The 25,803-nt window shown below is 48.4% G+C and overlaps 1 protein-coding gene across 1 annotated transcript in view; it reads left to right on the top strand.

Annotated features, from left to right (window-relative positions):
* The window catches only part of PGBD5 (piggyBac transposable element derived 5), a 100,038-nt gene extending 80,743 nt beyond the window's left edge, over positions 1 to 19,295 (top strand). The window contains exons 4-7 of the mRNA XM_053607315.1: positions 7,723 to 7,903; positions 11,813 to 12,010; positions 16,117 to 16,222; positions 17,497 to 19,295. Of these exons, the coding sequence (XP_053463290.1) occupies positions 7,723 to 7,903; positions 11,813 to 12,010; positions 16,117 to 16,222; positions 17,497 to 17,692 (681 nt within the window). The 3' untranslated portion in view covers positions 17,693 to 19,295. The remainder of the gene's footprint in view (positions 1 to 7,722; positions 7,904 to 11,812; positions 12,011 to 16,116; positions 16,223 to 17,496) is intronic.
* The last annotated feature ends 6,508 nt before the right edge of the window (positions 19,296 to 25,803 follow it).

Below are 25,803 nucleotides of genomic sequence, written 5' to 3'. Positions count from 1 at the left end.
GGGACCGGTACCCTACTCCTTTGAGCCACAGGCTCAGCCCAGCAAGAAAAGATTTTTTAGGAAAAGTGAAAGACTTGACATCCAAAAGGTATGTTTTCCTGCTCTGATGATACTTGCCAAACAAGCCCGTATCTCAGATGGAAAGTATCCACAGCAAACTCTGTCTGCTCCCTGTGCATGCTGGAGGGGCTGCTCTGGTATGATGCTACTTTTTAGAGGGGTCTAGGGAGAGAGCTAACTTTGTGAAAAGCAGACTGGCGCTCAGTCACATCACACATCCCAGTGCACGATGTTTCCCTTTGGCATTGTGTTTGGGAGCCCTCGTAGAAAGCACAGTGTATGAGTGTCTGGGTTTCCAGCAGTGCTGTGTTTTCTCTGGTTACTGACAGGATCCCCCCTTTTTTCCTTTTCTTTTTCTTTTTTTTTTTTTTGGAGACAGTCTCACTTTGATGCCCTCATTAGAGTGCTATGCAGTCACAGCTCACAGCAACCGCAAATTCTTAGGCTTAAGTGATTCTCTTGCCTCAGCCTCCCAAGTAGCTGGGACTACAGGTACCCCCCACAATGCCCGGCTATTTTGAGAGACGCGGTCTTGCTCTTTTTCAGGCTGGTCTCCAACCTGTGAGGTCAAGTGATCCGTTCGCTTTGGCCTCCCAGAATGCTGGGATTACAAGCATGAGCCTCCCAGAGTGCTAGGATTACAAGCACAAACCACCTCGCCTGGCCTTACTGACAGGATTCTTGCAGGTTGTCTGGAATCTGGACTCGATCCTGGTCTGGACTCAATCCTGTTGTACCTTTAGCAGTACAGCAGTGGTGCATGGATGGAGAAAGACTCCTCGAGAGGTGACTCATCTGCCTAAGGGAAGCAAGACCAGCTGAAGTCACTTAGTCAAAGCAGACCAAGGCTGGTAGGCACTGGACCTGGTGCCCATGACACCCTGCAGCACCTATTGGTCTAGGCCCTTGGCCAGATTTTGACTGCCCTGCTAAAAGTTGCCATTTGTTATATTATTCAAATGTAGGTTCGGTTTTATGTTCACCAAAAGCCCTCAGTATTTGCAGTAAGGAGCACCACAGACGTGGCACTCTCTTTGGACTCACTGGTGCCACTCGTTGGCCATAGTGTTCTTCTAGGTTTCCCCATAAGGGCAGGAAGGCCTTTGACTCAGTGCCTGTTCTCTTTTTTTTTTTTTTTGAGACAGAGCCTCAAGCTGTCCCCCTGGGTAGAGTGCTGTGGCATCACAGCTTACAGCAACCTCCAACTCCTGGGCTCAAGCAATTCTCCTGCTTCCACCTCCCAAGTTGCTGGGATTACAGGCACCTGCCACAAGGCCCGGCTGTTTTTTGGTTGCAGCCATCATTGTTGGTTGGTAGGCCCGGGCTGGATTCGAACCCATGAGCTCAGGTGTATGTGGCTGGCGCCTTAGCCACTTGAACCACAGGCTCCGAGCCAATGCCTGTTCTCTTGTCCTGTGACATCCCTGCTGAGTGTCAGCTCCTCAGGAAGAGACTGGCCAGAGTCTGGGAAAATGCCAGTGTGTACACACAAGTCTAAGTAACTGCAGGACAGTCCTACAACAGGACTACTTTGTGCATTCTTCCTGAGGGTCCTGAGTCCTCAGGTGCTGTCATTGGCTTTAGGGGAGCTTGGTAGTCCCAGGAGAGCAGGAGGCTGCCTTTATCCCAAGAGCTGTCACCTTCAGGCACGTGCTGAGTGCAGCACAGCTCACTTAGATACTACAGATGCCGCGAGTTCCCTTTGGTGGGGACCTTCTTTTATAATTATGTTTAGTGTGTGTTTTTCTGATTAAATTGTGTTCTGTGTGTATAGCATCGAAAACTATTTCATTGCAGCAATCGTCTGATTTCTTTTCTGAATGTATTTATCTTTGTTCGTTCTTTATGAGGTTTTTGTTTCTAGTCCTTATCTTAAACATTATTATTGTTATTAAATGTTAAGCCTTTTTAATTTTGTGAAGGCAAAAAGTGGATATGTATAGAGAAAATTAAACATATGCATATGTATAGAGAAAATTAAACAACAACAATAATAAAATCCCAGACTATCTGTAATTCCAATGAATACTTTATATACAGAGTAGCCCCTTGAGGAGATGTGGTCAACAGCGTATCTCTGAACACAGACATGTCCTTCTTTGAACTGTTTTATAATCTGGCTACTTCATTTCCAAGGACATTGTGAACATTTTCTATGTTATTAAGGGTTTTTTAACATGATAATTTTTTAAAGTATACCTGGTTCCATTTTTCCTGCATACTCAGTTTTGACCAGTCTCCTTAATCTTTTTGCTATTATGACAGCCTCTGGGATGGATGGGATGTGATGCATGTAAGTCCTTTGGTACTTTTTTTTTTTTTTTTTGAGACTGAGTCTCACTATGTCGCCTTTGGTAGAGTGCTGGGGCGTCACAGCTCTAAGCAACCTCAAGCTTTTGGGCTTAAGTGATTATCTTGCCTCAGCCTCCCAGCAGCTAGAACTACAGGCACCTGCCACAATGCCTGGCTATTTTTGGTTGCATTTGTTATTGTTGTTTAGCAGGCCTGGGCTGGGGGTATGTGGCCAACGCCCTACTCACTGAGCTACAGGCACCAAGCCCACATACTTACTTTTTTTATGATGAGAATACTTTAAATCTCTTTTGGCAATTTTCAAGAATACAGGATGTGGGTTTTTTTTTTTTTTCCAGGTGTTAAAACTTTATGTGCATTTTTCTTTTTTTTTTTTTTTGAGACAGAGTTTCACTTTGTCACCCTTGGTAGAGTGCCATGGCATCACAGCTCACAGCAACCTCAAACTCTTTGGCTTAAGCAATTCTCTTGCCTCAGCCTCCCAAGTAAGTGGGACTACAGGAGCCTGCCACAATGCCTGGCTATTTTTGTTGTTGTTGTTGTTGTTCTTGTTGTTGTTGTTGTTGTTGTAGTTGTCGTTGTTGTTGTAGTTGTCGTTGTTTGGCAGTCTTGGGCTGGATTTGAACCCACCAGCTCTGGTGTATGTATCTGGTGCCCTAGCTGCTGAGCTACAGGTGCTGAGCCTTTATGTGCATATTTTAATAATTAAAATCATATGAAAAAAAATTGGCATTCTGATTAAAGTGCATCTTACAACCTGCAGGAAACCTTGGGCCAGCAAGGTTTCACCCAAGATTTCCCATCATCCCTCCATCTTCCTGTACTAATCTGCAGGTTCTTGCCCTTCTCTGCCAGCCAGACCAGCAGACGGCAGAGGCAGGCGTCGCCTTCGCTGTCAGCAGTTCTGGGTACTTTGCTGTGAATGGGGAAGCACAGCTTTTTAAACTTGACCAAACTTCTTGGATCTTGCAAGTTAAAGTGCCGAGAGAAGTGAAGTAAGAAGGCAGTGTGGGAGGTAAATAGGTTGGCTTCTCAGCGGGGTGCCCCTCCTCACTCCTGGGGTACCCAGGGGAAAGCACACAAACATGCAATCCCTGGGGTTCATCAAAACCACAGAAGATGAAAAGAGCCCAGAGAACAGGGGAACAGAACCGACTACCAGTGCCTGATGAGTATCAGCAGGTGGGAGCTCTTTGAACTTCTGGTTTGTAGTTACATGAGGAAATCTGGCTGCCTTCCCCCTCAAGTAGAACTAGTTTTTCCCTCCCCCTTTCTAAATAAGCCATCAGCTGTCTATTAGCTACCCCGTACCTATTACCCCACCTCTGTCCAGTCTTCCTGGGGACTTGGGATTCTTTCAACCCTATCTTTTGGCAATTTTGCACATGTACCTTTCAGTAAAAGCCTTCTGAAGAGGCCAGAGAGGAGCTGCGTTTTCTTAGTCTTACTACTGCTTGGCTGGAGATAATGTAAGCCTTCTCTAGGCATTCTCAGCCTTCATGTTTTAAACGTGTGTATCCTTAGCGTCGTTTCCCAGTTGGCTTTCAAACCAGGTTGGGGTTCGGCGCAACAATCTCTGACAATTGGTGCCCATTGTGGAGCTTGCAGGTTTGTTTTCCAGTCGACTTCAAGCCAGGTCAGTTTCACGTGACCCACAGCAAGGCAGAGGCTGTGGAATGCACGGTACACGTGGCAGCGTTCGCCTCGTTACAGCTCGCCTACTTCCTTCTCCTGTTCCTTCACTTCCTTGGAAGGCAGTGGATTTTTCTCTTGTGTTTCTGTCATCTTCAATTTTGACTTAATCCAATTTCTGGATCTCCATTGTATTGGCTTTGTCAGATATGGTTGCAGAGGAAGCCAGGATCTGGAGGGTTTGGCATCTGCTACATTTCCAAGGCAGCTTCCCTGGGAGGGCCACAGGCTCAGCATTTAAGCTGCTGTGATAGAGATCTGGATGCTGAGGGGCAACTGTGGGGCAGGGTACTTGAGGGTGAGTGGCCAGAGGCAGGGCCCTGGGGCTTCCCTGAGCAAACTGGATCTGATCTGTGCAGCATCCCTGCTGAGTCCAAACACTAATTATTGACTGTAGTCACCATGGTGTGCAGCAGACCTCTTGGACTTATTTATCCTCTATTGAAATTTTGTGTCCTTTAACCAACATCTTTCCCATCCTACCTCCATCCCCAGACTCTGGTAAACACCATTCTGTTCTCTACTTCTAAGAGTTCAATGTTTTGAATTCCATGTGGAAATGAGATTAATATATTGCAACATTGGTCTGGGCCTGGCTTATCCCACTTAGCTTAACAGCCTCCAGGTTTGTCCAATGGCCTCCAGGTTTGTCCGTGTTGTTGCAAATGGCAAGCTCTCCTTTGTACATGGCTCGTCCTCCCCTGTGTGTTTCCATGTTCAATGTCCCCGTGTTCACATGCACGTGTTCTTGGTTCCTTCACTGATGGATGCTCAGGCTGCTTCTGTGTCTTGGCTGTGGTGAATGATGTTACAATGAACATGGGAGTGTGGACACTTCTTCACACACCAATTTCATTTCCTTTGGATACATACCCAGGACAGGTATTGCCATACCGTACAGTGGTTCTATTTTTATTTTTGATAGGAAGTTCTATACTCTTTTCCAGTTACGTTACTTTCAGACTTTTGATTCATACGATAAATTTCCACATGGAACTATCCTGTGTGTTTATACCAAATTAAGTTGTGTCCCCAACTCCTCACCAACAATGGGTGACAGGCAGGGAAGTTGTTCACACGGTCTGTGTGGAAGTATGCTGAATTCAGGAAGCAAAACTGATGTCATCTGCGCTCTACAGGCTTTAGTAAGATGGGAGACTGCTCCAGCTGTCACCTGTGGGCTTGGAGGTTTCTAGATGCACAGAGCACCCACAGGGAGGCAGAGCGGCCCAGCTCAAGGCAGACAGAGCTCTGCCGGACTCACAGGACCCCTGTCCTGGCACACATACGCCTGGCAGTTTACTCAACCACAAATGCAAGAGTTTTGTGAAGGGATTTTCATTGTGCAAGTGTGTTATGATTCTAAATCAGTTAAAGGGAAATTATCCTATGTAGGCCCAACCCAAAGAACCAGGCTCTTCCTGGCAGAAAAGCTATTGCAAGCATGAGAGAGATTCAGAGAAGGGCCTCCACTGCTGGCTTCAAAGATGGAAGGGGTTGTGTGGCATGGGCTGCGGTGAACCTCCAGGAGCTCTCCCTAGCTGACAGCCAGCAGAGATGACAGCACCTCAGTCCTACAGCCATCACAAACAGCCTGAATGAGCCCGGAAGGGATCCCAAGCACTACGTGAGAACACACCAGCCAGCATTTGGATTCCAGCCATCTATTATGCCCTCCAGAGGCGGGCTGCTCTAGAATTAGCCAGGCATGTCCTGCTCCAACAGGCAGCCTGCAGGGCTCTGAGCTAATAAGTGGGTATTGTTTAAGCCACAAAGTTTGACATAATTTTCTGTGCAGCAGCTTTAAAAAGTATTTTCAAATTTGAATGCAGATATGCATATGGAGCCATCAGACATATATTGCACACATAGCAGTGTTAACATGGAAATTCTCTGCGGCAGGCCAAGATCCCAGCAGCCTCTTGACCAGCTGTGATGTGCAGTGACTTACAGTCATCCAGCACTAAGTTTGGGTTGTGTTTTGTTTATTTCTCTAAAGGTATTCTTGCTAAGTCATGTTTCTTGCAACCTGTATTATGTGCTGTGAATTTTTTGAACATGGTTGCATGATTTTACATTTAATCCTATTTAATTTTCCATATCTTGGGCAGAGTGTGCCATCTTTCAGGGAGGGAGGCCTTTGGAAACCATGTGGAGGTGTCATCAAGTTTGGCCCTGAGAGTTTCCAACAATACACTCCCCACCCCCTGGGGAGAGCCCTGGGTTTGAATGGAGGATTTCCCCTGGAATAACACAAGGGACAGAACTAATGGTCCCTGGGGAGGATTCCAGAACACATAGTGTCCAGCATGCTTCTGCTAAGAGTACGGGTGGGACATCTGGGGAAGAGCAGGGGGTGAGTCGGAGCTGGCCTGTGATGCAGGACACTAAGTGGTGGCCACAGCGGTCAGGTTTTGCCAAGGGAGACAAGCGGGTGCAGAGAGGAAGTCCTCACTCAGCAGAACCACACGTGACACGTGGCAGAGGCACATCTCATTGTTTTGATCTCCATCAAGATATCTTTCCTGGAAACTGAGGTAATGTTAGGGAAACGGCCTATGACTCACACTAAGCACTGAAGATCTGCCATGCTGCCTCCACAACATCGGTGCCACCGTGCTGTCACCTGACAGGCCAAGAGAGTCAGGTTCCCCTGAGGTCCCTAGGTGTGTGTTTGGCCTGGGGTCTGCCCTCCAGAGGTGGGCTGCTCTAGAATTAGACCTTCACTCACTTCCTCTCATCGGCCTCAAGAACACTGGTCACCCATGTTCTGGGTGACTGAACAAGTCCCCCAGAGTCGTTTGAGGACAGATATGCAAGTGGATGGACTGGGCCCTCCACATGGGCCACCTCCATGTTTCCCCGTGGGGCAACTCGTGCACTGTGCATGGAGCAGCTTCTCACAGCCATTCTGTGCCTCTGCGACAGTTGATATTCCCCTCAACATCCTCCAAGGGTCACTGTGTTCCTCACGTGCAGGGACAAGCACAGGTGAGCACTATTAGCAGCCAAGAACAGTCTGTGAGGACAGGGGTTGTCCATAAAGGAGGAAGCAGTTTATACCCAAGTGTTGAATTCCTCATGGCTGTCAGCCATGGAGAGCACGGTGCATTGCCTGAGTCTGCTCTCTTCCTGTGTAGCCCTTGATGTTCATGGAACACAGAGCTTTAAAATTGCTTATTTTTCATAAGTCCACAGAGAATAGTGAAAAAAGAACCAAATGTCTTGCCAAGTCCAGTACATCCTCTTTACCAGCCCTGGACCCACAGGGTCTAACCCTCCTCTTCTGCATGAATGAATTATACCTATTCCCCCTGCCTTATGGGGGTTTCTATAGAGAACAAACAAAAGCATCCTATCAATACACTTAGTAAATTAAAAAGCTATATTCAAACAGAAAGTACACAAATGAGTGTATTCCTAACAGGAGAGCTGGGCTTTGATTTTATTTATGGTAAATTGAAATACCTGCTTGTCCTCCTTCTCCTTGAGCTCTCCAGACTGAAGCATCTGGGGCTGAGTCATCAGCTGCCCAAGCTGCAGGGTGGCCTTGGGGGTGACCTCCACCCTCTGTGAGTTGAGGGTCCTTGCCTAGTGACAGAGGCCCACGCTTCCCAAACTTCTAGGCTCCTGACCTATGTGTGTTTCTCTTAAAAGATTTATGTCCACCTGAAGGAAGGTGGGGGCCCGGACAGCCTGGACGCGCTGAAGAACAAGCCACAACTCCACGGCACAGTGGCCAGGAGCCTGTGCCGCAACGCAGCAGACAAGAACTACATCATCTTCACCGGGCCCAGCATCACCAGCCTGACTCTGTTTGAAGAGTTTGAGAAGCAAGGTGTGTTGTGTGGGGAACCAGTGGGACATGGCCCCCACCTCCCCTGGGGAAGTGGTGGGAGGGGTCAGGGTGAGCTGCAGGTGTGTGGTGGCTGGCATAGACCCCTGCATGCCGGGCAAGGAGGCCCTTGCTCAAGGGAATAGAGGATCTCGGCTGCCCTGGGTGCCTGGACCCTTGCTGGCAGCACATATCTCTATGAACCCAGGTATGTGAGTCCTGGGTTCATAGTCTGGAGGATGTGTTGGCACAGGGCCCAGTCTTCAGGGCTCTTTTTTTTTTTTTTTTGAGACAGAGCCTCACGCTGTCACCCTGGGTAGAGTACTGTGGCATCACAGCTCACAGCAACCTCCAACTCCTGGGCTCAAGTGATTCTCCTGCCTCTGCCTCCCAAGTAGCTGGGATCACAGGTGCCCACCACAATGCCCGGCTATTTTTGGTTGCAGCCGTCATTGTTGTTTGGCAGGCTCAGGCTGGATTTGAACCTGCCAGCTCAGATGTAGTGGCTGGTGCCTTAGCCACTTGAGCCACAGGCGCCGAGCCTAGGGCCCTTTTTTGCGTGTCCTTTGTTAAACCTATGACTAAAGCCTCTGTTTTCTGGTATCAGCTGCCAGTAAGGCCCTAGAACATCTGCTGAGCTCACCTGCTGTCTTTGATGTGGCCCCTGCTAGTGTACAGACAAGGACTGAGTGAAGGCAGGGAAGAATACTGTGGGCCCCAGAAAGGTCCTAGGTCCCTGGGAGCTAAGATGCTCAGTTTGTTCATTGCTGAGAGAGAGTTCATTCATTGCATTCCAGGCCAAGGAGACAAGCTGTGTGTCTTCTATCTGTCCCACATTGGGGTTTTATGTCCAGTCCACTCAGCAGAAGCACCATAAATGCCCTCCTGTCTACAGCAGCCAATAGAGCTGCAGACCTGACATCTGGCCTTAAAACTGGACCTTGTTAGAGCAGGGACCAGAGAGCTGACATCCTGGGTCCTCAACTGCCGGAGAGGAAGCAGCAGGGGACTCGGCTCCTCACTTATTTGGGCTGCATCTTACCCACCTACAAACTGGTGCCCAACAGGGTCAATAGTTATTTGTTGAAAGAATCGAGAGTAGAGGGATCAGACTCTGTGAAGAGGGGCCATGGAAGTGAAGTTAAAGAAGGCTGCCCGCATGCACATTAACCAGTCACTTTGGACGAACACTGGGTTCTCCATGTTCAAGTACAGGTGAGAACCAGGGTTGTTGCTCTTTCATGTCTGAGTATGGATGCAGTGTGCATGGCAACACAGCCCCAATAACGCTCACATACAGGGCCTTCTCCCTGCCCCAAACCAACATAGTTGGGTGGTATACTCAATGCCAGCTCATACAAGGTCTAACAGTTAAGTTCACCTAGAAATCCTAGAAAAAGTGCTACATACCTCACTGTTGAATATCAGTACAGTCACCTTGGGAAGTTATACACCAACACCTAGTCTACCCTTCAAAGCCATTTTGAAACTATTTTCTGGAATGGCCATCAAAACTGTTATCATATTACCCTTAATGTCTTGAATGTCATCAAAATGTCTTCCTTTCAGTATTTATCTTTGGGTAAAGAAAAAAAGTCCTTGGGGGCCAGATAAGGTAATTAGGAAGGGTGTTCCAACACTGTTACTTTGTTACTAGCTAAAAATCCCATAACAGATAGAAACATGTAAGCTGGTGCATTGTTACAATGCAAGAGCCATGAGATGGCAAAAAGTTCAGGTTGTTTTTGTCCAACTTTTTCACACAGCCTTTTCAGCACTTCTAAATAGTAAACTTGGTTAACAGTTTGTCTAGTTAGTAACAATGAGCAATCCCTCTGATACCAAAAAAGGTTAGCAACATTGTTTTGACTTTTGATTTGGACTGACAGAACTTTTTTGGTTGCTGAGAATTGGCTGATTTCTGTTTGCATTTTGATACTTTGTCTCAGGGTCATATTGCTGTTTGGGGCAGTGTTTCATCACCAGTAATAACATGACCCAAAGCAGCTTTTTGCCTCTCTCTAAAGGTCTTGGCAAACTTCGGCTCTCCTTTGCTTTTGTTTCTCGGTGAGCTCCTTTGGGACTATTTTTGCACATGCCTTCTCATGTTAGGATTTTCCTGTTCCTATATCCATGTTTACTTGGTCTGCTGTGCTTCTCACGGTCAGCCAATGATTTCGATGCACAATTCGATGAAGTTTTGCAGTGTTTTTCATTACTGACCACCCTGACCTCTCTTCATCCGTGAGTCAGTCTCTCCCATTAGAAAAAAACTTTTAATACCTTTGTACACTGCCATTTTCTTCATGGCATTATACACTTGGACTAACATGTCCCTGATTTCACCTTCACTCTTCTCAAGTTTAACAAGACATTTAGTATTTGTTCATTGCTCTAATTTAAGCTCTGACATTTTCACAACAGCACACAAAACATAACCATAACAATGAATGCCACTCAGCAAGACACCACTTCACACCCAGATGACCACGGCTGTGAGACACTGGTCTACCAAAGTTACGCAAGTTACTGTGTTGTACAGTGCTGCTCATGTAAGCTTGTGGTGGCAAGTTCGCAGACTTATATTTCAGACCTGGAGGATTCTAGTGGGCAACTGAGGTTGAGGAAAGACATGATAGTGAGAGTTGGATTGTCCCTTCCAGGGCACACACAGAATACTTTATAAAATAAAAGCCAGAAGAGACATTGAATAATCCCTGTTTTCATGTAGGGACAAATCCATGAGATCCTGAGGCGCTTTGGATGCTCATCTTCCCTCTTGTGGAAATGGGACTGGTAGAGCAGACTGGCTTTTAAGTATTCTCATCCTTGTGCATGTGTTCCTCCTGGGTGTTCTAAAAAACAGATTCTTCCTTGTGAATATTGGGAGCAGTTTGGGCTGTTAATGTCGACCTTCTGAGGGTGAGCTACCAGGAGCAGGGAGCCCTCTTGTCAGCAGTGGGCCAGAGCATCCCTGCTGCTGCACACAAGGGCAAGGAGTGTGGAGCAGAGGGACTCTGGAGGGGAAGGGACACTTCCAGCTGTCCTTCTAGTACAGGGCAGAGGTGCAATGATAAGGAAAGCATGTCTATGGTATGTGGAGTGTGTTCAGCTGACCAATGTTCACCGTGTCCTCCTCAGCAGAGGAGCCTGTCCCCAGGGTCTCATGCCTCCTCCAAGCGGTCTGCCTGCTGTCCCAGCAGCCTGTGGCAACCCACATAATGGGCATCCAGTACGGAATTATACTGAGTTCCAGCTGGGTATTTTTCCTGGCTCTAAGAGGCCAGGGACCCTCCAGCAACTCACAGAAGGAACACGTGGCTTAGCCAATGGTGCCTGATGATTTTTTCTGTTTGCATTTGACTCAGCTTTCTGTGGAGATGGGGTTCCTTCAGACATAGCTACCTAGGGACTGTGTGGACTAGCCAGGCTGGCCGGGTTGGCCAAGTCTTGGTGAGACTGTCAGGATGACAACCTGGTGAGGTCTGGATGTCAGGCAGACCTGGCCTTCGTGCCAGTTTTCCCTTCCCAGCTGTGAATCTGGGAGGGCCACCTCCTCTGTGCATATCATGACCTACTGAGTACAGAAGCTTCTGGAAGGGGATGGGATAATGGGTGTTGGACACCTGGGGAGCGCTCTGACAGAGTTGCTGCTGCTTGCTTTCCTCACAGTCTTAACATGCTGTAAGTTTATAAAAGAATCTGGGGAGCTCATCACCAGGGAAGATAGCAGAGGGGGCAAAGACCTCATGTTAGCAGTCTCCTGGAGCAGAGGGACCTCTAGAGGGCCTGTCTCCCGAGCATCAGCCTCAGAACGAGCAGTTGGTCCTTTCCTCGGGGAAGCACAGGGCAGGAGAGCCTCCAGCATCTCCAGTGATGATGTATGTGATTCTTTGTCTCTCTGCCCATCAGGGATTTACTGCTGTGGCCTGCTCAGCTCCAGGAAGAGCGACTGCACGGGCCTCCCACTATCCATGCTGACCAACCCAGCCACGCCCCCGGCCCGGGGCCAGTACCAAATCAAGATGAAGGGGAACGTGTCCCTGATCTGCTGGTACAACAAGGGGCACTTTCGCTTCCTTACCAATGCCTACTCCCCCATGCAGCAAGGTGAGTGTAGGCCCGCCATCAGCACTGGGCTGGCAAGGACATTCCATGGGCTGGACCGATCTGAGGTGGGCTGGGAGTCTGTTGTGGACTGTGCTGCCCTGAGTCATGCAGTGCTGTCAGCTTCTGGGTTTGTGGCAATAATAAGACGAGTAGTAAGCGTCCCAGTCTGACAACTGACAAGCCTGCAGGTGACTCTCCAGTTCTGTAGGCCCCTAGGTCATACACAGGTTGGAGCCTCAGATGAGCACCTGAGGTGTAGCTGGCACAAGGCCAGAACCTGCCCAGAGGAAAGTGAGGTTCACAACTGCACCTCTGCACTGGAAATCCTTACATCTTAGAGTTCTTTTCTTTTTTATTGAAGAGAGACAGTTTCCTTCTTTTTTTTTTTTTTTCGGAGACAGAGCCTCAAGTTGTCACCCTGGGTAGAGTGCTGTGGCATCACAGTTCACAGCAACCTCTAACTCCTAGGCTCAAGTGGTTCTCTTGCCTCAGCCTCCCAAGTAGCTGGGACTACAGGCGCCCGCCACAATGCCCGGCTATTTTTTTTGGTTGTAGTTGTCATTGTTGTTTAGTGGGCCTGGACCGGATTTGAACTTGCCAACTCTGGTGTATGTGGCTGGCACCTAGCCGCTTGAGCTATAGGCGCCGAGCCATCCCTTCTTAGTGTACTTTAAAAATGTGACTTTTTAAAATTTCCACCTTTCAGTTATGCCAAAATCTCTATACCTACTACCCTATTAATGATCTGTTTCTTCATGACGTGAGTGATAATATATCAAATGTCTTCATAGATCAGTCTTAGGTACACGTTTGATTATTTCCTCAAGATGAAAAAAGTCTAAAAGTAGAAGTACTGGATCAAAGAACAGGACCATTTTTAAGTTCTGTGAGGCATTGCCACCGCTGAGCTTCTGTGCCGTTGCTGTGGGTGGCCAGGGGGCCAATGCTCCCTAGCTTTAGCAACACTGTATATTTTTTCTTTTGTACAGTTGTCACTCTGACAGGGAAAAAGGCTCCAAAATTTTAAACTATAAGTTTCTGTGACTGGTGAGGTGAGCAAATCGCTGTGTTTACGGCTGCTTTCAAACAGTCTCTTCATGTGCTTTATAGTATTCCCTCTGAAGTACTTGTCTTTTTCTCATGAATTTGAAAGCAAATTTTCTGCCTATATCAATTTTTTTCCCTATATTTTTCTTCTTTTTTTTAACAGTGCCATCGAACTCTAACATGCTATTAACTGACGTATTCTTTTTCTTTTGTTTCTACTTATGATTGGTATTTTTAAACATAAAGTTTTTCATTTCTACATAGGCAAATCTGTGAATCATGTTCACTGATACCATACTTTTAAAAGTCTCTCCTCCATTCCAAGGACAGATAAGTGTAAGATACACTGTTGATTTTATTGTGTATTTCACACTCTTTACTATAATTTACTTCAAATTAACTTGGTTCATGGCATCGAGTAGGCTTTGACTATTAAGTGGCCAGGCAGCCTCACCTCTGTGTCTGAGCCATTTGTCCAGTAATTCATTCTTTCTCTACTTGTTTTAAATTTCATGCAGATGATGGATGAACTGAAACCTCATGTGTTCTAAAGATGGTTCTGTTCTATTATGATCATATATACTCTTCTTGAAGTTGGCCAGAATTCCAATTTTAGAAAAGAGATAAGTAGCTATGAACATTTTAAGAATTAGTTTATTATTCTTTACTTCAGATATTAGAGTAATATGAACTTTCTTTCAGAGAATGTGAGCATATACAAAGGGTTTTTAAAAATTAAATGCTGTCACGTGTTCAAGGGCATTTCCGTTGTGGGCCCGATCCTTTTGCTTTTCTTCACAATCCATTTTGAGTCTGCCATCTCCCTGCTGGAGTCTTTGCGTATTTCAGATTTAGACTCATGGAGTTGAGTGAGAAGGATAAGGTGTGAGTATGAGTCCAACCTTCACTCACCCGGTCAGACTTGCAGCATGGCAGCAGGAATGGCAGCCACGGGAAGTGGGAGATGACCCACACAGTTAGGATGGGCAGGCAGACATGCACACAGAGGCCTGTGTAGCTGTGTATAAATATGGTGAAGCTGTGGGCGAACATGCACATCTAAATGCTAGGTGACCTCACATTAACATTTCCAGTGTGTAAAGTTCAAAAGAAGGATATTACAAGACAGCTACCTTCCTTTCCAGCTGTTCAAAATCTCAAAATCCAAAATATTGTGGAGGAAACAGGGTGATCTGTCTTATAAACTGGGAAATGCTCAAAGAGACCAATACACATCTGGGAGTTGAAGCACCTCAGTAGGATTTTAAGCCGAGACATTCGTGTTAAATTTTAAATTATGAACAAAGGATGGGAAGGTAATTAGGAGTTAAAGAAGGTCTCTATGGGTAAGTATGTGGGGACAGTGGCAGTCCAGGCTCCTTTGCTCCAGTTGGCCTAAAACCAGGAAGGCAAGAGCTGCCGGGACCTGGGAGACCCTGAGGTCCTTGGAGAGCAGCCCCACCTCCCCGGAAACTGTGACGGCTCAGAGGAAGTGGCATCTGGAAGCTCTGGGGAGAGAAAAGTGAGGGGACTAGTTTTCTTTATTGGAGGACCTAACCTTCCTCCACCAACTTGGAGCCTACAGAGGCTAGAGCCTCCTCAGATCCGTACCCACTTTGGGGAGCTGAGGTAAGGGGCTGGGGTCAGAGTGCTCCCGGGGGATTTTGGACAGATACAGCCATCTGTAGGGCCTCAGGACATGCAGGCCTCCCTCAGGAGCTGGAAACCGTGCCTTGGACAAGTCCCATGCCCTGCGCAATGCCCTGACAACAGGACATGTCTGAGGGCAGAGGGGAACCGTAAGCAAGTCATGGAGTCCAGAAGCCTCTGGCTAGGAGGATGGCCCTGTGTGGGCATCATAGTTCTCTGGCACTTGGAGAACTTTAGGAAACATGTTGTCTGGGCCTGCTTCCTGGTTGCAGGCCCTGGCAGTTAAATTTCTCAGTACTTTCTGCAGGTTTTTCATCAGGGCATGGTAGCGCTATTTCTGGGGGTAACAGACCCCACCTTGGCCTCTATAAACAGACCTGTGCACCCTTGGCCATCTTACCTGGAATCCCTCAGAGAGAGTAGGGAGGGCAGTGGGGACATGGCCTTTTTACTTTGGCCTTGTCTGTTCAAGTGAAATTTCACAGTCCTGTAAACTAAACCCTTAAAAAAATATTTGCACGAAATGGCACTGTGCCCGTAATCTCTTCAGCCTGTGCGGAAAGGCTTGTCAGACGAAGCAGGTAAACCTGGCCCGCCTGCTGCCTCCTGTGCATCTCTGCGTTGTCTGTGTCTGTGCATCAGGCAGGCCTGGGAAGCCTTGGGCAGCACCAGAAGGAGGACCAATGTTCCATTTGTTCCTCAGGCCCTGGCAGTGGGACTTAAGAATTTTGTGTGACCTTGGCTATACTTCTGTGATTCCTACACACACACACACACACACACACACACACACAGTGGGACTTAAGAATTTTGTGTGACCTTGGCTATACTTCTGTGATTCCTACACACACACACACACACACACACACACACACACCAAAGACCTGGGAGGCACAAAAGGCTGGGGCTGAGGCCTCCGTCCTCTGAGTCTCTAAATCCACCCTTTTGCTGTGATGGAAGCAGAGGAACACAGTTCCACGGTGCTCCCAGACCTCAGCTGCTTCCTGCTCTCCCCAAGCCTGGCAAAAGGGAGGGGAAGAGTGAGTCCTGTGTTCTCCTTTTTCCCCCTTTCTGGTGTAGTCCCCTGCCTTGTGCTGCTCAGAGCTGCTGATAGGCCAGTCAGGACCCTGCACACGTGTCCTTGCCCCCGTGATGGGGGGTCCTGGGTCTTAGCCGGCACACACCTTTGCGCTCACCTGTCTGTGATATCTTCCTCAAGGCCTCAGAAGCACCTGGTAGCTGGTGCTGATAGTTCTTCATCTCCCCCATCCTCCTCCTCTTCTGCTCAGGATTATAGGTCCAGGGCTGCCTGGATGGATGGATAAATGGATGGATGGACACAGGCTGTGTAAATAGGTGTTCAGAGGCTGTGGTTCAAGAAAGGGCTTCACCTTCTCTCTCACCTGCAGGAGTCATCATCAAGAGGAAGAGCGGAGAGGTCCCCTGCCCTCTGGCCGTGGAGGCATTCGCTGCTCACCTCAGCTACATCTGCAGATATGACGACAAGTACAGCAAGTAAGTGGCCATCGCCCGGCCACAGCAGGGGGCGCAGAATCCTTGGCCCCATCCTGGCCTTCCAGCTCTGCCCTGCACACCTGGGCTCACCTGTAGGGATCCTCTGCCTCTTGGGGCTCTCCACTCCATGTTCCCTCTGCCCAAAGGTGCCCTTCCCTCTGCTTTCCCACATCTTACCATCTCTTCACAGCTCAGACCCAGCCCCCCATGCCCATAACAGGCCAAGCGCCAGCCCAGGTGCTTTTAATCTGAGTTCTTCCTGTCCTCAAAAGTGGGGGCCCTGTGGGGGACCTCCTGTTAGGTGTGCAAATGTGAGTACATGTGTGCCCTGCAGGGAGCCTCCTATTAGATTGCAGTGTGAGCACACGTGCACGTGGTGTGGACAGTACCCATGGTATGGTGGTGCACACGCACCCATGACGCCACCCCGGCTGACTGTCACAACAACGTGACAGGAACTCCAAACATGGGCATCACTATTAAGTCACTAGAATTAGGCCTCACGGCGTAGAACAGGGTTGCACTAACCCAAGATTGGGCATTGACTTAGCCGGCTTTGAGGCTCACTCACGTTTTCTGGCCTTTTTCATGGCAAGGGGGACAAAACAAAGAAACTGGCATTTCTTTGAGTTGAGTAGATGTGTGTGGCACCTGCCCTCTGCTGGGCATGTGGTTGTACTGAGATTATGTCATAATCGAGGTGTAGAGACAGATACCCCAGGGGAGAACACAGCTCAGTGAGTCCTAAGAAGGGTCCTTTCACGAGGGTCAGCATCCCTGAAGTGACCTCTGTTCCTGCTTCTGAAGGGAAGGTGGGGGTGAGGAAGGAGTTCTTAGGAGCAAGGCCATTGCAGGGCCTGGAGCCGAGGAAGGACTTGGCTTAACTTTGTGGAAGTGGAAGCTATTCCAAAGCCACAGACTCACCTTCAGAGGGCGTTCAGCAGGTGGTGAAGCTCGAGTGGACAGCTGGGGCCTGTCCCCCAGGGGCTTACAAGGCACCCAGAGAACACCTGGCACCTGATTTGCAGGTTGTCCTCCAGCCATCCAGTCCTCCCTTCAGAGGCTTCTCAGTTGTTTTCCTTCCCTTTGTCTTAAATAATGTTCATGTGGCAAAGCCCCAAGCTAGAGCTTCCCCATCCCCACCCTCTCCTGCACAGCCTGACACCCCCTCTGTGTAGCATCTCCTTGGCTGAGAAGAGTGACGCTATTTGGGTGTATTTCTCCCGGGTGCCTGTGAGCTGTCAGGTCAGCCTATCTTATCCTTCTGCCTTCAGGTACTTCATTTCCCATAAACCAAACAAGACCTGGCAGCAGGTGTTCTGGTTTGCCATTAGCATTGCCATCAACAACGCCTACATCCTGTACAAGATGTCAGATGCTTACCATGTGACGAGGTACAGCCGGGCGCAGTTTGGAGAGAGACTCGTCAGAGAGCTGGTGGGCTTGGAGGACACTGCGCCAGCCCACTGATGCTGGGAATGCTGGCCCAGCCTGGGTAGGGGCCAGGTCGAGGGAGGGGCAAAAGCCCGAGGACAGCCTGCCATGTGACCTGCCCATGCAGACGCCTTGGGTATGGCCCATACCCAGATTCCCAGTGGGAGATTCTTCACTGACAGCCATGGGGACTGGCAAGGCAGCATCAGCTCTGAGCAGTTGACTGAGACGGAAGGCACCACAAGAGCCCAAGCTGCGGCTTCTGAGAGAAACGTCTGAGGCCTAGGTCAGGCTTGTGGTGCAGGGAGCAGGAAGAGATGGGCCTGTATGGTTACAACGATGGTTCTGGTGTTGCAGGGAGGCGGGAAGCTTCTAATTTCTCTAGGAAGAGACACAGCCCAGGTAAGCTGTGACAAGCTACAGGCAGTTGCCCATTGTGACGACTAAATGAGGTACCCTGCGCCTTGTCCCCAGTCTGGCTGGTGGTTGGGAGAGAAGGGAAATGCCTAAAGATGGCAGTGAAGGGTGATTCTGTTTTTTATTTTTAAATATATCTTCAGGTTATTTTCTTACTGTTGCTTAAGATCTAATGTATATGGCAGATGTCCCCCCCACAACCAGTTCCACCAACACCTCTGCCCCTCCCTCACAATCACAGCTCCTTGCATGATCACAGCTCCCTGTCCCACCAGGTGGCAGGGTGTGGGGCAGGGGCAGCTCCCTTCCAGAACACATCTGCTGTGCTCCAGGGAGGATCACAGGAACCCTGAGGGCCTAACCTTTGTCACAGCCTCTGTCATCATTGGCAGAAGTACTTATTTGAAAAATATGTAGCATTGCCAAAATAAAATTCTCTAGGGATGGCCGTTTCTTCCCTGTCATTCCTTCCTGCATAGCACCCTTCACACTATTGATCATTAAGAGTGGTCCACAGAGCAGTACAAGCAGTCTTGGAAAAACTCCAAAGGGGACCCGGGCTGCCCATGATTTGACATGGGGGGATGGCAAATGGGGAGCTCACCTCAGGACTGAGAAGTCTGCATGACCAGCAGCTGGAAGCCAGGGCTCCTTTAGCTCCCAGAGACATCTGGGGCTGTTTCTGAACCAAGGTTTACATGTCTCCGTGGGAAACCTCAGCACCAGGGCTGCTGACTGCTCTGACTGTCCCCACAGGCAAGAAACAAGTCATTCCTGGCATTACCCCTTCCCCTTCCTGCCCAATTCATATCACTACCCCATCTTAACAAACACAAGTCTCTACTACTCAGGCATAGGGATTTTTTTTCCCTGTCCACACACCTTTGATGAAAGTGTTGCTGTCAGCATGTTCCTGAACCCCACATCACTTCTGTCCTGTAGTTCACAATGGCCCCCTTGCCTTGTGGGTTTGTTAACATGCTACAATTGGAGGCCACATTTGAGAAAAGGTGTTTCCGGACACCTTTGCTATGCCCTTTAAAGTTGGACTGAAAGCACTTTTCCCACATGGAGAAATATATTTTTAATTTGTGATGCTTTTCTACAAGGTTCTCTACTTCTGAGTTGAATGTGTTTCCAACACTTTAGGGAGACTCTATTGAAAGCTGATGAATTTTCTTTCTGTCCAAACAAGTAAAATAAAAATAAAAGTCTATTTAGATGTTGCTTCTTTGTCAATTTGTGGATTTGTTTCAAAGGACAGGGAAATTCAAATTCAAATTTCAAACATACAGGCTGTTCTTTTTCAGACTGGATTTCTTGTCTGTGCTCTTACCCATTCTTGGTTTGTGGACTTTCTGAGCAATTTATCAAAGAAACTCAGTTTTGATTCCTAGAAACGTGTACAGAAGCTATGGCTATATAAGGATAGTGGAGTGGAAGGCACCTATTTCACTAAAAATGTCTTGTCCTGTATGACAGCCTGGTGATTCCCTCCTCTCTTCTTCCAGTTTGTGTCCTGTATCATCCAAAGTGTGAAGAGACACTGTTCTTGTAATACCCTAACTCCATTTTATACATAGAGCCAGACTTACTCCATTTTGCTAAGGACTTTGCTGAGGGCCTTCAACACTCCCCCTTTAAGCTTAGCTGAAAGCTGCAGAGTTTAGCAAGAACTGCAAAATCCTGTGAAAACACAGTTCTCCCTTGTAAGCACTCCCTTTACCCTATAGATCTAACCTTGTAGGTGTTGGCTTTTATGAAACTCAGCTTGCATTAAGGACTCCCCCTCCCCTACCGAAAGCACCTTATAAAAAGTTTATACGCCTGCCTCTTGTGGACAAGAGACTTTGAGGCATAACCTCGCTGTTGACTGCCAGCCAATAAAGGACCCCTGCTTCATTCAGACTCATTGTGCTGGTATTTCTCTGTTCCACTCACTTCTAGTATAACATTTGGAGGCTGCAGGGAGATCTCCAGCTGGAGGGTCAGCCTCACTGTGTAGCCCCTGGAGAAGGCAGGAATTATAGGGGAGGTGCCCCCTGAGATGTTCCAGGGTTCCCTATTTCCCCGAACTCCTCATGAGGGCTTCAGAGGGACTCTTGCCAACTCCTCACCCAAATTTAGGTCCTTCAGTTTACTCTAGAGTGGTAAGTCTGCAGTGTTTGTTTGAAATTGTTTTTGTACAGAAGAGCCCTTAGGGACCTCCAAGGACGGACTCGACAGAAGCCTAGGCCTGTCAAGAGATGCTAGGACCAGTGCTTTGGTCTCTGGCCTTGGGGAAGTTTGGACACAGAGGCACAGGTGAGAAGGGAGCCTCAAGGAACCTGGCCTGTTAAGGCAGTAGCCTCAGGGAAGTCTGGCCTGTTGGGGGCTCTCATAGATAAGGGTGTCAGTAGTGAGACCTGTCCCTAGAGGCACCAGGACACTGATGGGGAGCCTCAGCCTCAGATGTGCACTTTAGACTTGTATAACATGTTTGTATATAATAACCATTGCTTTGGGGGAATTATGTGTATTGTAAGTCATTTTGTTTGCCCCGGTGATGTCAGTTGTCTGTCCAATCATGGGAACTCAGCAAAGTAAGTCTTTAACACCTTTACAATGTAGGCTGAAGAATTTTAAAGCCGGCTTCTTGGATGACTACGGAAGCCGGTTCCCCAAATACTCTGTGAAGTTGAGTGGCTGAGCTTTAATCTAGGATGGCCATCAACAGGCTCCCTAGACCAAGCCTTGGTGACCACAGTACACCAGGTAGTCATGGGAAAACCAGTCACCCAGACCAGTTCCCCTATATTGACCAGGGGGGGATTTGGTCCATAATCCTCCCTGGTTGCAAACGGATGCCGTGGAATCTTATTCCGCAGTCCTCCTCACCTGTCGCTGACCCCAAAAGCGTCAGCAGACCCCACCCAGCAGTCCTTGCCCCATCAGGGGAAGAGGATTTGCCACCTCCTTACAACGTAGGAGGGCTATTCTTTCCCACAGTCTCCTCGACGGGAGAAGCTCCCTCAGCACTCCAGCTGGAGCCTTCTGCTCCTTGGCTCTCACCCCCGGCATCTCGCCTCCAGTCTTGCATGAACCTTGAGTTTAAAGGAGAGGCCCGGATCCTCCCCCTTTGGGAGGGACCTCCCAGAGAGGGAGCAGGAAGAAGCGCCCACCCTTTTCTTGTCTATGTCCCTTTTTCAACCTCTGACTTGTACAATTGGAAAACCCAGAACTCACCCTGTTCAAAGGAGCCCCACGCTCTTATTTCCTTGATTGAGTACATCTTCTGGACTCACCGTCCACTTGGGATGATTGCCAACAACTTCTTTTAACACTCCTCAGGGTTTGAACAGGGTTTGAACTGAACCTAGAAAAGCCTTCTTGGCCAGTTTTAGTGATGCTGGGGAGGAGGGGCAAAGGGACTTTAACAGAGTTTTTCTGGCAAAACAGCCGGATTGGGACCCCAATACCTCAGCAGGATCCCAGGTTCTAGGAGCTTTTTACCAGTCTCTTAATTGGCCTATGGGCAGCAGCCCGAAAACCTATATATTTATCAAAAACAACTGAGGTGGTTCAGGTCTAAAGGAGTCACCTGGAGTATACTTGGAGCAACTCAGAGAGTCCCTCCAAATCTATACCCCGCTTAACCCCTCAGCTCCAGAAAATGCCAGAGCAGTGAACTTAGCCTTTGTCTCTTAGTCATCAGGAAGAAATTACAGAAACTAGAAGGATTTGCTGGGATGACTATTTCCCAGCTGCTAGAAATGGACCAAAAAGTTTATGATAACAGAGATGTTGAAAACCAAAAGCACAAAACTGCTGAGGCAGAGAAACCTCACGCAGACAAGCCAAGAGTATTATGGCAGCATTGCAAGCAGTACAAGAAACTGTTAGAATCAGGAACAGGAGAAAACCAGCAACTCCCTCGCCCAAGCCATTGAAAGCTAGATAGAGACCAGTGTGTCCAATGCAAAAAGAGAGGTCATTGGAGAAGTGAAGCCTGGAGCTTGGTGCTGACAGTAAGCCCATGCGAAGGATCTTGGCACTGTCTCTGGAAAGAGGCAGCGACTCAGATTGAAGGGGCCAGGGCTCTCTCCCTTTAGGCCCCCGAGAGCCCGTGTTCAAGCCAAAGTGGGGGACAGTCAGTCTAAATTCCTGGTGGACTGGGAGCAGAGTGGTCTGTTTTACTGGAGCCAATGGAAGCTTTATCTGATGAGAAGATCCCCGTCTAAGGAGCCACTGCTCCACCCAGATGTGACCAGTCACTTGACATCAGACTGTGGACCTAGGACAAAAGCAGGTGACCCATACTTTCCTGGTAATCCCAGATTGCCCTTAACCGCTCATGGGCAGAGACCTCCAGAAACTCCAGGCCACTATTCATTCTCGCCAGAGGGAGGTGACATAGTTTTAGACCCAGACCCCACTCCGACTCCTGAGTTCCCTGTCTACCAGTTACATTTGTCCACTCCTTTATTGGAAGATTACCTCCTCCTAAATACTGATGGAAATGTGGCTGAAGCAGAGACCACAGGAGGACCTCCTCCTAAATACTGATGGAAACGTGGCCGAAGCAGAGACCACAGGAGGACCTCCTCCGAAATATTGATAGAAACGTGGCTGAAGCAGAGACCACAGGAGGACCTCCTCCTAAATACTGATGGAAACGTGGCCGAAGCAGAGACCACAGGAGGACCTCCTCCGAAATATTGATAGAAACGTGGCTGAAGCAGAGACCACAGGAGGACCTCCTCCTAAATACTGATGGAAACGTGGCCGAAGCAGAGACCACAGGAGGACCTCCTCCTAAATACTGATGGAAACGTGGCTGAAGCAGAGACCACAGGAGGACCTCCTCCTAAATACTGATGGAAATGTGGCCAAAGCAGAGACCACAGCCCCTGCACTATTAGCCCAGCTATAAGCAGACTTTCCTCGAGTATGGGCAGAATCCAACCACCACGGACTGGCTGCCCATCATCTCCCAGTAGTGGTCCAGCTTCTGGCTAGAGCATCCTCTGTCCGTATCCAGCAATAACCAATGAGCCAGCAAGTCCGCCTGGGAATAGCACCACATATCCTGCATCTGCTAAAAGCTAAGATCCTATGTCCCTGCCAATCATCCTGGAACACCCCATTCCTTCTGGTCAAGAAGCAAGGAACAGAGAACTACAGGCCTGTCCAAGACTTCTAGTAAGTAAATAAGCGTGTAGAAACCATTCATTCAGTAGTCCCAAACCCATACAACCTCCTAAGTTTCCTCCCACCAGAATTCCAGGTGTTTACAGTTCTGGACCTGAGAGATGCTTTCTTCTCCGTTCTGCTGACCCCAGCCAGCCAACTGATCTTTGCCTTCGAGTGGACCCATCTGGAATCCGGGATGATCAGCCAACTCACCTGTACAAGCCTTCCCTAGGGTTTCAAGAACTCACCCACATTATTTGGAGAGGCCCTGGGGAAAGACTTAAAGATCTTCAAAGACAAGTATATGAACTGTGCTCCCTTACAGTATGTTGATGACATTTTGTTGGTGACTACAAATTATGAAGACTGTCTAGAATGTACATGAAACTTCCTCCTGTATCTTCAAGAGCGAGGTTACAGTATGTCAGCAAAGAAAGCGCAACTCTGTTTGACTGAAGTGATGTATCTCAGATACCTGCTGTCAAAAGGCCAATGAACTCTGACTGGAGTGAGAAAACAGGCAATCCTGCAGATCCCAACTCCTATAAAACAGCAAGTCTGGGAATTCCTGGGGGCAGCGGGCTACTGCTGTTATAGATCTGGGATTTTGCTGAAATCGCTAAGTCCTTGTATGCTGCTACTGCTGGTGATGGGCCCCTCCTGTGGACAGACCAAGAGGATAGGGCATTTAGAGTTCTAAAGCAGGCCCTTGTAACAGCCCCAGCCTTGACTTTATTGAACATCACTAAGCCATTCCACCTGTTTGTCCATGAAACCAGGGGCATTCCCAAAGGAGTGTTAACCCAGATTCTCAGTCCGTGGAAACAGCCAGCAGCTTATCTGTCTAAGCACCTTGACCCAGTAGCTGCTGGGTGGCCAGGCTGCTTACAAGTCATCACAGCCACAGCCCTGCTGTTGTGGAAGGCAGACAAATTGACTCTGGGACAGGACTTGATTTTGACAGCCCCTCTCGCAGTGCAGACCCTCCTTTGAGGGGCTACAGGTCACTGGATTTCAAACACCAGACTTATCCAATACCAGACTCTACTGCTTGATCAGCCATGATTGAAGTTCGCCCAGACACAAAATCTGAATCCTGCCACATTGGTGCCTGGCGATGACCTACAAGAGCCAGTGCACACCTGTGAATATGGGCTAGACTACTACCAGCACTGGCCCACAGACTTGGAGGACACTCCGTTCTCAATTGCCGAGGCCACAGTGTACACAGATGGCAGCAGCTGTCTGTGGGAAGGCTCCTGAAAAACAGGAGCGGCTGTGACCACACAAGACAAGGTAATCAGGTCCCAGGGGACCTGTGCCCCTGTCCCAAGGGCGCAGGTTCTTCCTGCTAATAGTTCAGCACAAGAGGCAGAACTGATTGCCCTCACGCAGGCTCTCAGATGGGGAAAAGACAGTCATAAATATTTATACTGACAGCCAGTATGCCTTTAGCACGACTCACACCAATATATAAAGAGAGGGGCTTACTCAAATCAGGTAGAAAAACCATTAAAAATAAAGATGAAATTCTGGCATTGCTAGATGCTCTCTTATTTCCAAAGAAGGTCACCATTATCCATTGCCCAGGACATTAAGAATCTGAAACCCCAACAGCCACAGGCAACCGCTTGGCAGACAAAATAGCCCGGGAAGTAGCCCTAATGCCTGTGAAGCCCCTTGAACTTTTAAATAAGACAGAGAAAAGTCTTGGAAATCTGAAGAAGAACCCCCCTGGGGGACCCTCAAATTTCTATCAGCTACTACAAGGAAGTTTCCAGCCCCGAGTCTCGTCACTACACCCAATTATTCACAGGCTGACAGTTGAGGGCAACAGAAACTACCAGCAGTTGGCTGCAGGGCCAGGGGGCCAGATATACTTGCCAGAGTCTGTAGGAAGGCGCCTAGTTCAGCAAATACATGCCACCACCCACTTAGGAGACAAGGAAATGCATTTAGAGGACATTCAAGGTTACCCCAGTCAACAGCAGCCCAGGTTGTCACCTGTGAGAAGGTCAATGCCAAGGTAGGACCAAAGCTGCCCATGGGACTCCGCCTCAGGGGGCACATGCCAGGAGACAGTTGGGAAATTGACTTTCCTGAACTCCATCCAGCTAGTAGGAGATATAAATATCTCCTGGTGCTAGTAGGTAGATACATTCTCAGGGCGGGTAGAATCTTTCCCCACCAGAAATGAAATTGCTTTAACTACTGCAAAAACACTTCTGAATGAGATTATTCTTAGATATGGGCTACCTTTTTCAATTGGCTCAGATAATGGGCCATCTTTCATTTATGCTTTGACCCAAGCAATTAATAAAGCCCTAGGTATACAGTGGAACCTCCATTGTGCCTACCGGACCTAAAGATTGGGACAAATAGAAAGAATGAACTGGACCCTAAAAGAAACTTTAACCAAATTTATTGACAAGACCGGTGGAAAGCAGACAGAGCGCCTGCCCTTAGCAATTCTCAGAGCAAGGTGTACTCCACATAGAGCAGGTTTATTCCTTATGAAATTATGTATGGGAGCCCTCCCTCTCTGCTCCCCCACATGC

This window comes from Nycticebus coucang, chromosome 10, assembly GCF_027406575.1.
Source record: "Nycticebus coucang isolate mNycCou1 chromosome 10, mNycCou1.pri, whole genome shotgun sequence".
Classification (NCBI taxonomy): Eukaryota; Metazoa; Chordata; class Mammalia; order Primates; family Lorisidae; genus Nycticebus; species Nycticebus coucang.
Note: the sequence above shows the minus strand (reverse complement) of the source record. Positions and strands in the feature narration are given on the sequence as shown.